General features: G+C 42.3%; 3 protein-coding genes across 3 annotated transcripts; 1 reads left to right on the top strand and 2 right to left on the bottom strand.

Moving 5' to 3' along the window:
- Positions 1–1,579: 1,579 nt before the first annotated feature.
- EAE98_000420 (uncharacterized protein) lies at positions 1,580–3,083 on the top strand (the record flags this gene model as incomplete). The annotated part of the gene is made up of 3 exons (XM_038948038.1): positions 1,580–2,057; positions 2,109–2,305; positions 2,370–3,083. The coding sequence occupies 3 exons, from the start codon at positions 1,580–1,582 to the stop codon at positions 3,081–3,083; spliced, it is 1,389 nt and encodes a 462-aa protein (XP_038815715.1).
- A 2,586-nt stretch (positions 3,084–5,669) lies between these two features.
- EAE98_000419 (uncharacterized protein) lies at positions 5,670–10,754 on the bottom strand. The gene is made up of 8 exons (XM_038948037.1): positions 9,193–10,754; positions 8,893–9,116; positions 8,556–8,830; positions 7,860–8,493; positions 7,503–7,770; positions 6,570–7,414; positions 6,313–6,468; positions 5,670–6,198 (listed from the first exon to the last, which is right to left on the bottom strand). The coding sequence occupies exons 1-8, from the start codon at positions 10,144–10,146 to the stop codon at positions 5,742–5,744; spliced, it is 3,813 nt and encodes a 1,270-aa protein (XP_038815714.1). The 5' UTR covers positions 10,147–10,754; the 3' UTR covers positions 5,670–5,741.
- A 595-nt stretch (positions 10,755–11,349) lies between these two features.
- Positions 11,350–12,855, bottom strand: EAE98_000418 (uncharacterized protein; the record flags this gene model as incomplete). The annotated part of the gene is made up of 1 exon (XM_038948036.1): positions 11,350–12,855. One exon carries the CDS (start codon positions 12,853–12,855, stop codon positions 11,350–11,352), a length of 1,506 nt encoding a protein of 501 aa, XP_038815713.1.
- Between the last annotated feature and the right edge of the window lie 713 nt (positions 12,856–13,568).

The following is a 13,568-nucleotide window of genomic DNA, read 5'->3' as shown; positions in this document are numbered from 1 at the left end:
TCCACTATACTAAGCAACTTTAACCTTACACTGGTAGGTAATGCTACACCGATAGGGGACATTTGCATGCCATGTGAGCATATTCAGACTTTGGATTCGCATTCAAAGTGATAGATGTGCCCAGAGCGAAGTGGAACAAGTGGAGAAGACAGACATCTCGGATCCAACCGTGTTCATGACAACCGGGATGTCAATTATCCCCACAAGAAGAACGCTTTGTGCACGACCCGGATCCATCTTAAGCGCTTCATAAGATGGACTTTTTAATTTCTGTTTGCTAATAGCTTCCAAATTCACCTGCAAAGAAGCTTTCCAGCCCAATCGAATCATTCTAGAACAAATACACATAGTCCCTGCATGTACTCGAGGTACTGCATTGAGAACGTTGTTCCTCGGTGTGGTAATTTATCAAACACGTTGGTATACGAGACATTCAGGGAAATGACGCTTTGATCGAGATCATGAGAGGGGATCGACACGTTCATAGATTTTATTGAACAGATGCTCTTAAGGTTACGAAGACTTTGGAGCGCTGGGTGAATTTGTGATTGAGAGTGAAAAATGAAGACGAGGATGGAGGGAGGGAGTTGAGGTGAAGGTGGAGATTATGGAAAAGGTTCTTCGGAGAAACTTCTGCCGAGAATTTCCACGCTAACTCTCGTTTGCGTCGCCAAATCATTCTCTTTTATTTTACCCCTTCACAATCTTTCCATTGTCAAACAACGATTCATTTGTCACCTCCAGCACATCAGTATTTTCACATCATATTTTTGACTTTGTCTGTGAGAAAATGGATACCGTCGGTACCGTTGAAATGGAGGTGATCTATTGAAATCCGCATTGTTTTTCCAAATTTGGAAACCTTTTCCGCCCCGCAAAACCTGACAAGTTCAAGCTTCACGGTGAGCTAGTAGAGGTTCCCCGTTGACCGCAAAATGGTGGAGAATTATTTCTTTTTTTCTTCAAATTTTATTCTCCTTTGCGCAATTTCGTCTACTGTTTTCGTTATTCTTGGGTATCACGAGTGACATAAGCCCAACGTTATGCTCCAGAGCGTTCGAAGTACTGCGTCGGCACTGCGGATTTTGTTCCAGATTTTGAGTTGGCAAGACTTTTTGAGTGTATTACCATCGCAAGCTAGCATCGTGAAGTTATTAGTGTGTGCCATAATGGAGCTTTGTAGTGATCACACACCAAGAGCATATTTGCTGTCGGCTCTGGGGAAGAGGGCTAGATCTCGAAAGGGATGGCGTTCAGTCAAGCTGAGTGGTAACGTTGGGCATTGACAACCAGAAAGTATCCTCACTGAAGCTGAAGCACCCTGGCGCAAATTTCATATATGAAGTCGTTATTTCCTTTGTATTTTACAGTAAATCATCACATCTTCATTAAATGCACACAGGAAGTCTCTCAGCATCACAGTTAGCCCCATACTTCTTACCACTCTCTTGGATCTTGTACCCTTTTCCCCCCATTCGCGTTTGATTCTTAAAACTTCATATCTGTTGCTAGGCACAGAGTTTTCGCATCAGATACAACGATAAGAACACAATCCCTCAAACATCTCAACCCGCATATCATGGACCAATCCCAGGTCAACGAAAACTCCACTTCAACAATCGATCTTGAAAAGAATGCAAACGAGGGCTCCTTAACTGGAGCTCCCGGCTTAGAGAAAGAGAAAACAGTCGTTGTTACTGTTACTTCACTCCCTGATCCACTAATAGATGAATCCGATTCGGATTCTGAGGATGATTATAAGTACCCCGAGGGCGGATTGCAAGCTTGGCTAGTTGTCTTTGGGTCATGGTGTGGCATGTTTTGTAGTTTCGGTATTGCAAACTCCACAGGTTCATTCCAAGCCTACCTAGCTACGAATCAGTTGGCGTCTTATTCTGATTCTCAAATTGGATGGATCTTCTCATTATACTCATTCATTTTGTTCGTTGGCGGCATTTACATTGGTCCTGCATTCGACGTTTATGGACCAAGATATTTGGTTCTGCCAGGAAGCATTTTACTCGTCCTTTCCATCTTCCTCTTTGGGGAGTGTACTGGTAAGTTTTTGAATCCAAGAAGCAAGATCGTGCAAAGCTAACTGTTCCCAGAGTACTGGCATTGGATCGCCGTATTCAGCATACTTGGTGGTTTTGCAAGTTCGCTGACCTTTACTCCGTCAGTCGCAGTGATTGGTCACTGGTTCAATAAGAAGCGTGGAAATGCCACTGGAATTGCAGCTACTGGTGGTGCTGTCGGTGGCATTGTTTTCCCGCTTCTCTTGGAAAATCTCATTCCAAAGATTGGTGTAAGTATTCATTCTCCAAACTTCTCCATTCAACACAGAACATTACTAAGCGATTTCAATCTAGTTCTCATGGACAATGCGTGTAATGGGCTTCATCTTCGTTTTCATCACCGCTCTAGCCAACCTCCTCATCAAACCTCGTCTCCCACGTTCCCAAACTGCTCAAAGTCCTCATCCAGATATCAAAATCTTCAAGAAGCCGGATTTCGCCTTCACGGTATTGGGTGTCTATCTCCTTGAATGGGGTTTTTTCATTCCAGTCACTTATATTACATCTTACGCTCTTTATCAAGGATTTGATGCAGGAATTTCCTATCAATCTCTGTCCATCCTATCTGCTGCATCTGTTGTCGGCCGTTTCCTCCCGGGCTTGGTAGCTGATATGATTGGCCGTTTCAACACTATTATTATGGCACTCTCTCTTACCGTATTTGCCTGTTTTGTCGTCTGGCTTCCTTTCGGAAACACTTACGCTGGTTTAATTTGCACCGTCATAATACTTGGATTTGCATGCGGTAGCAATGTCGGTTTAACCCCCGTTTGCGTAGGCCAATTGTGCGATACCAAGGATTATGGCAGATACTATGCAACTTGTTATTCAGTTGTCAGTATTGGATGTTTGACCGGTGTTCCAATTGCCGGCGCTCTAATTGAGGCCTGCGGGGGTGCTTACTGGGGATTGATCTTGTTCACTGGTCTGTGCTATGCTTCTAGCGCAGTTGCTATGGCATGTGCAAGAGGTTATGGTGGCGGATGGAAATTGAATGTTAGATTCTAGAGATGAGGTCGACTACTGGATACCGAGAGCACAGGATTGGGATGAGAGTCTTTATGGGTAACGCTTAATGAATAATGACTAAAAGTGCATTTAGATGCGCATGTATATAGCGGTATTTGTTTGGAGGTGGCGTTCTTACTTAGAGGTCATCCATATGGTGTTTAAAATGGGCTTGGCTACTATTTATAATGTATATAATGTTAACGAATCTATGATATCAAATCCTATTTTCCGATGAACATTTTCTTTCCTTCAATAACAGTCATAATCACTTGATCTACCTAAATAAGTAGAAGTTGTTTGGTTTAATGATACTAACTTTTTGTATGTACCTGACGATGGAAAGAATTCATCCTTATTTCTTGGATACTTGGTGTTCATCTCGCTAAAGAGTCGCTTACCCTCTCTCCCAATCCACTGCTCATCCTGCCATATCCCCGAGAGTTTCTCTTAAAGACCTTAACTCCTCCTCCCGATTTCAAAGAAACCGGTATCGAAAGCCCAGCAACCCATCAACAAGCAAAATCACCTCAGAATGAGATCACACTCTTCGATAAAGAGAAAAAAAAGATGTCACCAATCAAACACTCTATTATTCTTCAATATCTACATTCTCTTAACTGACGCCTTAGCTTCCACTCAATACGATAAACTACAAACTGAGTGAATATACCAAACTCCCACCTCATTCTCTTTTCATCCATTCTCACTCACTCTTCCGAGTATAAAACCACCAGCTCCACCAAGTATCAACTCTATCTTGGAAAAGTTGACGCCACGTTTTAGAAGAAACATGGCGAGTAAAATAAAACTATTTCCATTATTTCCACTGGCATCTGCATGTTCTTCGACAAAATCTACCATCTAAAACGACGATCCATTATAGGTACATGCATCTTCTCAGTATACTCTTGAAGAACAAAACGGCAACGAAAAGATGTCTTCGAATACTTTCATTATCGTTAAACATCATATCAATGACAACGTCAACCATAACATCAACAGCACTCACTCGCCAATAAAACCTTGAGAAAAGAACACTCTTCCAGACCTAAAGACCAAGAATTCTGATTCTTTGAAAACTTCAAGAGTGTCACAATATGATAGCTCAAACCCATGGTAATTCATTCTTATTTCTAACGCCATTCTTGGGAATTAAATGTCGTATTTATATATCTCAACACATATCATCACTACAACTGAAAAATCCGCATATACAAATACACATACACCAATCATTATCCTTCCTCCCAGAATCTATAAACAATACCATCTCGCCCATTACAACAGAGTCCCACTCATAATCAAACCCAAGCCCATACCCATACCCTTCAACCCTCAAACCCTTCAACCCCGCATCACTCTATCTCTATACGAGTATAAAAAGCCAAATATAAAAGCCCAATAATCCTCCAAAACCACCAGCTAGCTAGTTTCATCCAAACGAACTTAAGAATCCATATTGCTGTTATAGCCTATAAAGGGAATATTGAGTAATTTAAGGATGCATCTGGATTTTCAATTCTGGTTGCAGTTTTATGATCTATAATGATTAAAGTAGGAAGATGTGGAAAAGTTATAATGGTGATGATGATGATAATAATAATAATAATAATAATAATAATAATAATAATAATAATAATAATAATAATAATAATAATAATAATAATAATAATAATAATAATAATAATAATAATAATAATAATAATAATAATAATAATAATAATAATAATAATAATAATAATAATAATAATAATAATAATAATAATAATAATAATAATAATAATAATGTAAATAATAATAAAAATGAATAAATAAATAACTAACAACAAAACCTCATAAATCAACTCCCCGTATCCTCGCATCCCAACCACCCCACCAACAATCACCACCACCACCAAGAAACAAAACATTACTGCAACACCAGCAACCCTCCCACCCCAACCAATCTCTCCATAAACTGCATCCACTCTACCCATTCCATTCTATTTCCGATATATATATATATATATATACACATAGGTATATATATACAATCTCCCGCCTCCCCGCTGCAGAAAGATAAATAAACAAATAAACACAAGCAACTTAAGCTCATAAGTTAGTGAGCCATCCTGTAAGGTTCAAAATTATCAGTTGCTTTATTTTTATCTGGGCGAAATGTTAAGAAATACAGATGCTATATATCGTAGGTAGGTACCTACTTATACCTAATCTTACTTATACCTATTTGATTAAAAGACAGGTAAGCAAGCACATGCATCATGCATCTTCCACACGAATTAAAAATCAGAATGCACGAGCTACAAAACGCGGGAGAGGATATGTGTAGGTAGATAGTGAATAATTAGTACGAGAGAAACTTGGAAGTATCCGAAACGGGATTTAGTAATGCGGATACTGTGGAGAGGAGACAAGACAAGATATGATGATGGATGAAAAATCCAGTGTGTTTCTGACATATAACTCGCTTGTTAAGTTAACGACAGATTGCTGTTAGATGATTAATACTATAAACCCTAGTCTTGATTTACTTCCTTTCCCAGTAGACAAATAAATAAATAACGAGATAGCTAGATAAATAAAATCGAATAACTCCCCCACAACCAATCACACACTAAACTCCCCTCCTCCTCCCTCTCCCTCTCCCTCTCCCTCCTACTCATCCCAACAAACCCTCAACCCCTTGGGAAACGGTCCCAGAGTCGCCAACTCATCATCCAAATACGCCATGCCAAACTCCGTCTCTACAGTTTTCATTCCCCTACTCTCACCCGCCGTGCTCTTCCTACTATACCCGCTCGACCCGGCATCCAATCTTAGATTTTTCAACCCGACGATAATTCGAAACACGCGTACCATCCCTGCTAAAGCGATATCGCGACCGAGACATTCGTGTGGGCCGTGGCCGAACATGAGGTAGGAGTCGAGATTTCGGTCGAGGACGATGGTTTCGGGGTTGGGGAAGGCGACGGGGTCGTGGTGGGCGAGGGGGAGGTTGAGGAGTACGACGGTTCCGGGGGCGTGGGCAGTGGTGGTGGTTTGAGTGTCTTGGGAGGGTGAGTAGAGGCGGAAGAGAGCGACGGTGCCGCGGAGTCGGGCTGCTTCGAGGAAGCTTTGGATGGTGTTAGTTTATGTTTATTTTTATTTTTTCTTCTTTTTTTGGGGGGGGGGGGGGGGGAGATTGAGGTTATTTTGGGGGAGACGAAGATTTGAAAGGAGAACATACTAGTGCAACAATAAATCGTCAGACTCTTTGCTAGTTTCATGAGCGACAGTGTAGAGTTTTGGTAGATGCGATGATCCGGCATCACTGAGATAATAGTCCAGAACTTGGGAGAGAAGCTGTGACTGGTTTGCCGTCATAGCTGCCGATGTTGGAAGACTGTGTGAATGAGTTAGCGTGAAAATTCAACATATAGGCATGGGTAGGTGAATTAGCATGAGAGAGAAGAAAAAATAAAAGAAACAAAAAGGAACACGAACATTTGTTCCCAAACTACCCTCTCAACTCCCCATCCAGCCTTCTTCCCCTTGTCCACAAATCTCTGTAGCATTGCCTTCCCATACCCCTTCAACGCCAATCTTGCCTTCTCCTTCTCCACCTTCTCCTCAGCATGTCTCTCCGTCTCATCATCATGAACCAAACTATGCAATCTATCCTTCAATCCCTCCACTACCCCTCCAATCCTACCTCCATTGGTATGCTCCATCAAGATATCACCCAACCTCTTAGCCACAGCTCTTGCTTCCTGATTCACCACAAAAGATTTTGTGACATCAAAATTGTTGAAAATGCATATGAAACCAGTGGAAAGTGCCGTGTACAATTCCTCTTCTGTATATCCATCTTCAATATCCGTAGTTACGTTGACATCGACGGTGTTGCCCATCCCGAGTTTAAGGGGAAAGTCAAAGACGCCGGCTGCGAAACGAGTGAAGACGCGATTGCATATGTCGGATACGATGTCGACTCTGTAAGTCTTTCTGGATGCTGCAGCTCCATTCTTCGTAGCACTTCCGTTACCATTGGTATTGCTGTACGCATTCAGGTTTGGAATGAGAACTTTATGTTTATCAAACAAATCGGCCGTGTTATCTGTGTAAAATTGTGCAATTGAGGATTGCCAATCAGGATGTTCTTTATCATGCTTGTCGCCATGACCGGTTGGAAGATCGTGGAAAGAAGATATAATAAGAGAGCGCGAGGTAGTATTTATAGATTCATCTCCTGCGAGACAGAACGGAGGGATTTTTGGCGGTCCCGTAGTCTTTGTGGAGTCAGAAGGCGATTGTGAAGTTAGGACAGCAATTGGTGCACCCCATGTTACCTTTTATCCATAGTTAGTATTTATCCTTCTAGTAACTCCTCCCAGAAGTTTAAAATTCCACAAATTGAGATTGGAAAGGAAAACTAACCTTCCAATTCGCCTTATCATCCAAGATCTTCTTGCATTCTTCCCAACCCTCCACTGTTGGCAAATCTGCCTTCTTCTTAGGTTTATCCCAACTATACAAATTCTCTCTTCCCAAATCCTTTTGGATTTCACGATTAGTCTCCGGTGTGACGAATGGAAAATGTGCGTATATAGAGTTCCCCTGGAAGTGGTTTGGGAAGGCTCGAAGAACTAATTTGTAAAGCACAGCGCCATCGTCGATATTGGTGTCAAATTGGACTTCATTGTATCTATTTTATCATGTTAGTAACTTTTTTTGTCTTCTTGAAAATGGAGGAGAATGCAAAGAGAAAGGAGAGAAAAGGAAGATGAAACTAACCCCCAGTTAGTCAGACTCTCCGGCGTATAATCCGTAGTATAAAATCTATCTCCCCTGACCAACCCTACCGCATCACTCAAAATACTATAACTGATACTATACCCAGTGCACAATCCACTACCTGGCACCACCGGTGGTTTAATCTTTTCAACCACGACTCCCGGATAAAATTCCACATCATCAGGACTTCCATAGAATTCTTTGAGTCGTTTCGCAATAACAGGATCGGGGTTGATATCCGCAAACGACGTGTGACGCGACAATCCGACGAATGACCGGAATTCATTAAGGGTGCACATATTCCAAGAACGACTTTGGAGAATAGATAGGATCTCGATGGAGCGCATGATAGGTGGGACATTTGTGGCCCCAAAGGCACCAGAGAGATCTTCTACTGAAGATGAGAAAATTGAGACAAGTGATTCGTCATCATATGATCCATTGGGCAAACGATTGAGATCTGCGAAAGAGCGTTGAGATGGATCGGTAGGAAGCTCTGCTTCCATTGAGTGGAGACCCCTGAGAAGTTCAGGAAGCGTAACGTCAGCCGGGTTTTTGTTAGGGAATAGTCTGGCGTATTCTGCGTTGGTCCATTTCTCATCTCTTTGGGAGATGGCCGAGTGCCAGCGGTAGACTTTTTACCGAATTAGTATATTCATCATGGAGTTTTGCCTCTTCAGGGGAGATTAAACATACTCAAGTTGAATTCAGCAGTGACTTGATTTCCTACGCCCTCGGCAGCAGGATTATTCAAGAGGGTCTTGGTCTCAGAGACTCTTGGATCTAAATCCCATTTTGAAGTTGTACGATTGAGATTTAGAATTGTACGAACATAATCTTTCAAAACGATGTTGACATATAAGCCACAAGTGATGAGTCTGCCTGTCTGGAAGAGATCGTTATCGTATTTATCGAATGCAGACTTTGCCGCGTCTGCTTTGGGTTTTGTGAAGCGGCCATTATCATTAATTCTGAGATTTCAGTTAGATTTTATGTTCAACAAAGAGGATAAGACTAAATGAAGAGTACTGACTGAGCAAGCATTCCAACCACATGATTGTGGAATCGGTTGAACATGATCAAGAAAACTCCCACACCAGGGGGAAATCCTAAGATTCTCTTCGAGGAAAAACAATCTGGTTTTAGTTTTCCATCCTCGAATGTTCGGACTGCGTTTTGCTCCTCTTTATTACAACCATAGAGAGGTGCGAGATCCAAATAACTACTAGTCTTCGATTTCGTCATATCTTCATGATCCTATTGCCATTCTGTTAGTCCTAAATCCATATCTCAAATTTTCGAGACCCAAATTCCAAGAGATATTTGTTCATACCGTAAGAAAAAGATCATGAATAATAATTGTAGCCAGATAGAACAGCTGACTACTGATGCCGGTCGGACTTCCCTTGAAAGCCTCTTCTCCATCCAATCCGCCCCTCCTCATCAACCCATCAAAAAGCTCGCCGGGATCTGGTAGATTCTTCTTCCTCATTCTCTCAGGTTTAACACTCTTTGCATATGCCGTCCCCGCTTTTCCCAAATCCGGCATTAAGATGTTGTTATTTCCTCCATCCGCATCTCTATACATGAACTTCTTATCCAAACTCCTCACAGGTGGATGCGGCAAAGCATCCCATAGCGTATTGACAAAACTTGCTGTTAGACTTTTTCCAATCTGTGAATCTTCTGGTTGAGACGCTAGGAGTTTCACTGTCTTTTCAAGAAGGAGAGTATTGTCATTTTGGACACCCTTGATCTGAGAGGAAAACAGTTGGAGAAGTGTGTTTGCATCTTCCGGGGTGATGCTTTTGAGGTCATGAAAGATAGAATGAATACTATGAGTTGCGGATTCGATATCGGAAATCACCGTCGGGGTTGTTTTGGGAATGTCGGAGGTCCAACGTGGTTGGGATGTAGATGATTTGGGAGGCATGATTGTGACTGTGGTTATGGTTTTGGATTGAGATTGCGGTTGAGAATGTGATTGTGGTCGAGGCTGTGATTGAGATGTTGGTACCAATGTTGGTTCTGACGGGGGTTCTGACCTGGATTCCAATGTTGGTACTGGCGTTGGTATTGGTTCTGAATTCGATCGAGTATTTCCTTCTTGTGGACGTTTCTGATCCGACTTCTCACCTTTCCTAGATATTCCTTGAAATTTTCCCGTCAAATAATTTCGGTATTTTGAACCCAACTTAGTCTTCTCCTTCACAAATTTCTTCTCGTCCCCTCCATTCCCCGCGTTCACACCCTCCATATTTAAATTTTCCTCGTCTCTCGATGACATAACAATTTGACACCCTGGCAATGTATGCTTGGTATTCAAGCACTTCTTTTAACTAAGGAAAATACCCTCGTACAGCCTTACACCAAAGGTGTTACTGTACTACTACTGCAAGAAAACAATGCCCGAAAATGCAATGCGTAATGGTGGATGCAAACCCCGTTGCACTCGTCCTATGAAAACCCCGACTAGAGTTCTTATAAACAACTTCGTACGGCAGAAAAGCAAGGTATCATGATCCACACAAACACAGCCAGGTATCTCAGCCCTTTTATCCACCCATCACGACTCAGATACCGATCCATCGCTGCCACAAAGCTGCAACTTTCAGCTAGAAACTAATTGATGATCAAGCCGAGTTCTAGATCATCTCAAACTGTTCCCTATGAGACAAGTATGTAGCGATGCAAAAGCATGATACAAATGTAACATAACCCATCACATACCTAGCTCGTACAATTAATGATCGCCCCGCTTGTATCGCTTGTGCTACCTACCGAATATGGCCCTTCTCACCTCTTGTCAAAATCTTCACACCAACACTAGGAGCAAATCCCGAGGTTACTTTCGTACTTGGGAGCCCCTCATACATCTCCATTCTCAGCTGATTGCATATCTTCAATTTACCTAGGTTGTTGGTCACGAAAAACAAACAAGTTTGCGAAGGATTTTAATTTGATATCTGGTGATCTACTCGTGTTCATTGGTTGATCGGTGGCGTACAAATCACCTGGATTGTCATCTTCAGCGGCATAAAAATCACGAGCCGTCAAGCATCCCCCGCCTCAATTTTATTATCCGTGTCGGGACGGATCGTCACACAATCAAAAATAAGCCTCTGTGCCTTTCAGCTGACCGATAAGACTCGGCACTATCTCAAATAAGAAAGAAGTAATAAATGTCTCACCGAGTTACCGTGTCACACCTTTTGCTCTGTCATAAGGTTTTATTTCCTTTTAGATATTCATGTGTGAGGCGAATCCAGATCGACCTCTATCGGATAATCCCCAACTCCCGCTAACAAGCATATTGTGATGGGTACTGCCGACATTTAAACTTTTATTTCGTACCCCCCAGAAAACATTGGGATTTCTCCATCCATCCATCCATCCATCCATCATACGCCCGTTTGTAAATCCCAGTATATCGATGACGCCTCGCAAATGCTTCCAAAATTGTCTTTCAATCCCACTTCGTATCGAAATATCAATCCTCCTTCACAATACATTTCCCTTCTAACCATTTTGCAAATTCTACAGAAGGGATATCCACAGCCCTCCAAAATATATCTGACGCCCAAAATATAGGTACTGCTAACCCGAGCATTCCACCCCACCAAGCAAAGGTTCGTGTCCACATGCCACTATTCTCACGCCCACCTACTATCCACCAAACAATTGGCATCCATCGGTGAGCGAATACATCGAGAAACGGTCCATGCATCAGGTAGAGTGCATATGAAATGTTTGCAAGATATTGCGCTGGACCAGAGGTAAAAAACTTTTGTAATAGAGGAAGTTGTTGGCAAGCAAAGACAACTTGCATGGCCCCCAATGCAAACCAAGAGAATGCTTGTTCCTCCTGTCGCCTCTGAGACCAGTATGGCTCCATCGTATAAGGTGCGATCTCACTGAGCCCAGGAGTTCTCAGTACATCATTATTTGGCCATCCCGCTATCCACATGGCAAAGACAAAGTTCATACTCCAGAATGCATAAACTACCGATGTTTGCCATGAATTGGAAGATTCTTCATCCGAGACTGGCATCTCTTTGTTGGAATTTCGTTCAGCTCGTGCTTGTTGAATCAGTCCCACTTCTGCCACCAGCGCCCCGCCAATGAACTCGAACGCAGCCCATCGGCCACACTTGAGACTGTATAGCATAATGACAACGAACATGAAGAGACGAATCCATACTTTGCATCTCGCCAAACCGGTAATCGTGACGAAGAGAAACATGGACTGAGCCATTTCAATGGGAATCGTCCAAACATGAACGTCGTATTTTGGCCACCAGATCTTATCCCAATCCCAAGAATAAGCTATCGTCCAGATTGCATGCAGCCAATCCATAAATTGCTGTGAGGCTGTTTCGAATCCTTCAATCCTAACCAAACGCATACGAATGAATATCATGACCATGAACGTAGAAGCGGTGGTAGGTAGAAACAATCGCATTCCCCGACGAAAGACAGATGATGACAAGGTCGTTTGGAGATCGGCATAATTATGAGCTCGAGCTAACTTCAACGGTTTCAACGATAAAACAAATCCGGATATGACGAAGAAGATATGAACCATAGGTCGTCCGCTATAAAGTACTCGAAAGAAAGGTAGCTGCATGAAAGAGGATGGAACTGGGTCGCCTATTGGCAAGCCATATGAAGGAATCATAAATTGTACATTTCCCTCGGTGTAGTGACAGAAAAACACTATCAAGGAAGCGACTCCACGAAGTCCATCGAGATAGGACGTTGCGTACAATCTTTGAGGCTTGAAATGAGCCGGTTGAAGTCGACGTTGTATTGGCGAAGGTATAAGGAAGAAGAGGAATCGTGTGAAAGAGAGTTTTAAATGGGAAAGAGTATCGTCGTTGGTAGTATAAATCGTTGATATCGGTGAAGAATTTCCATTCGAATGGATTAATTCGTAGTTAGGTTCATTGCTATATGGTAACAGACCCGCCACTAAACCTCGAAGTGATCTTAACATGGCGCCTCATAAACGTCGCTGTGTCTTTAGTGTATTGGAGCCAGACGATACAAGTCAAAGGTTAGAGATAATTCATCTATGTAGTGTTCCGTCTGGTCAATGGATGGGATGGTCCTTATCCTTTTCAAATCAGATCTGTAGAACGCTGGACAAACTGTTCTGATTCCCCAGTCGTAGTACTTTTGATTGGACGAATGGAGAATTACAAACAGGTATTTTCGAAATTGGATCGATGTAACTTGCTGCAGGGGAAAATGCACCCCAGGTGAATACACTGACGCCACCAGATTTCAGACCCTGTACGGGATGGGATGATCGTAATACGTGAAATTCAATCAGTTTGAGATGAGTGTAAAACACACACAGCCGTGGAGAAGATTTGGAGAGGAGATCAATGTGGAATTGCCGTTCAAAATGTAATTGTAATGAGGAGTGAACGGGAAGATCTAATATTGAAGAGATTGCCCCGCCACCAGACAGGTGTTTGTATGATCAGTGTTAGGAATCGTAGATATACCAAGAGATGGATGCCGAGCGAAACTGATGCCAGCAATGGGAAGTAGAGAGGCACCGTATGTGTATGATTGGAACTTGGAAGCAAGAACAAAAGCCTGAGAAGAAAGTTGAGAGGTTGACAGGTTGAGAGGTTGAGAGGTTCAGAGGTTGAGGGGTTGAGAGAAAGAGCTACTCTACAGTATTGTAATGATGAAAAT

This window comes from Botrytis deweyae (genome assembly GCF_014898535.1).
Source record: "Botrytis deweyae strain B1 chromosome Unknown BDEW_001, whole genome shotgun sequence".
Classification (NCBI taxonomy): domain Eukaryota; kingdom Fungi; phylum Ascomycota; class Leotiomycetes; order Helotiales; family Sclerotiniaceae; genus Botrytis; species Botrytis deweyae.
Note: the sequence above shows the minus strand (reverse complement) of the source record. Positions and strands in the feature narration are given on the sequence as shown.

What these genes read in the sequence shown, in the direction of transcription:
- EAE98_000419 (XM_038948037.1), bottom strand. Translation starts at nt 10,146, where the DNA reads ATGTCATCGAGAGACGAGGAAAATTTAAATATGGAGGGTGTGAACGCG. An exon ending in GTGGTTGGAATGCTTGCTCA is followed by an intron (nt 8,831 to 8,892) that starts GTCAGTACTCTT and finishes CTGAAATCTCAG; the next exon opens with AATTAATGATAATGGCCGCT. An exon ending in GAGAGTCTGACTAACTGGGG is followed by an intron (nt 7,771 to 7,859) that starts GTTAGTTTCATC and finishes ATGATAAAATAG; the next exon opens with ATACAATGAAGTCCAATTTG.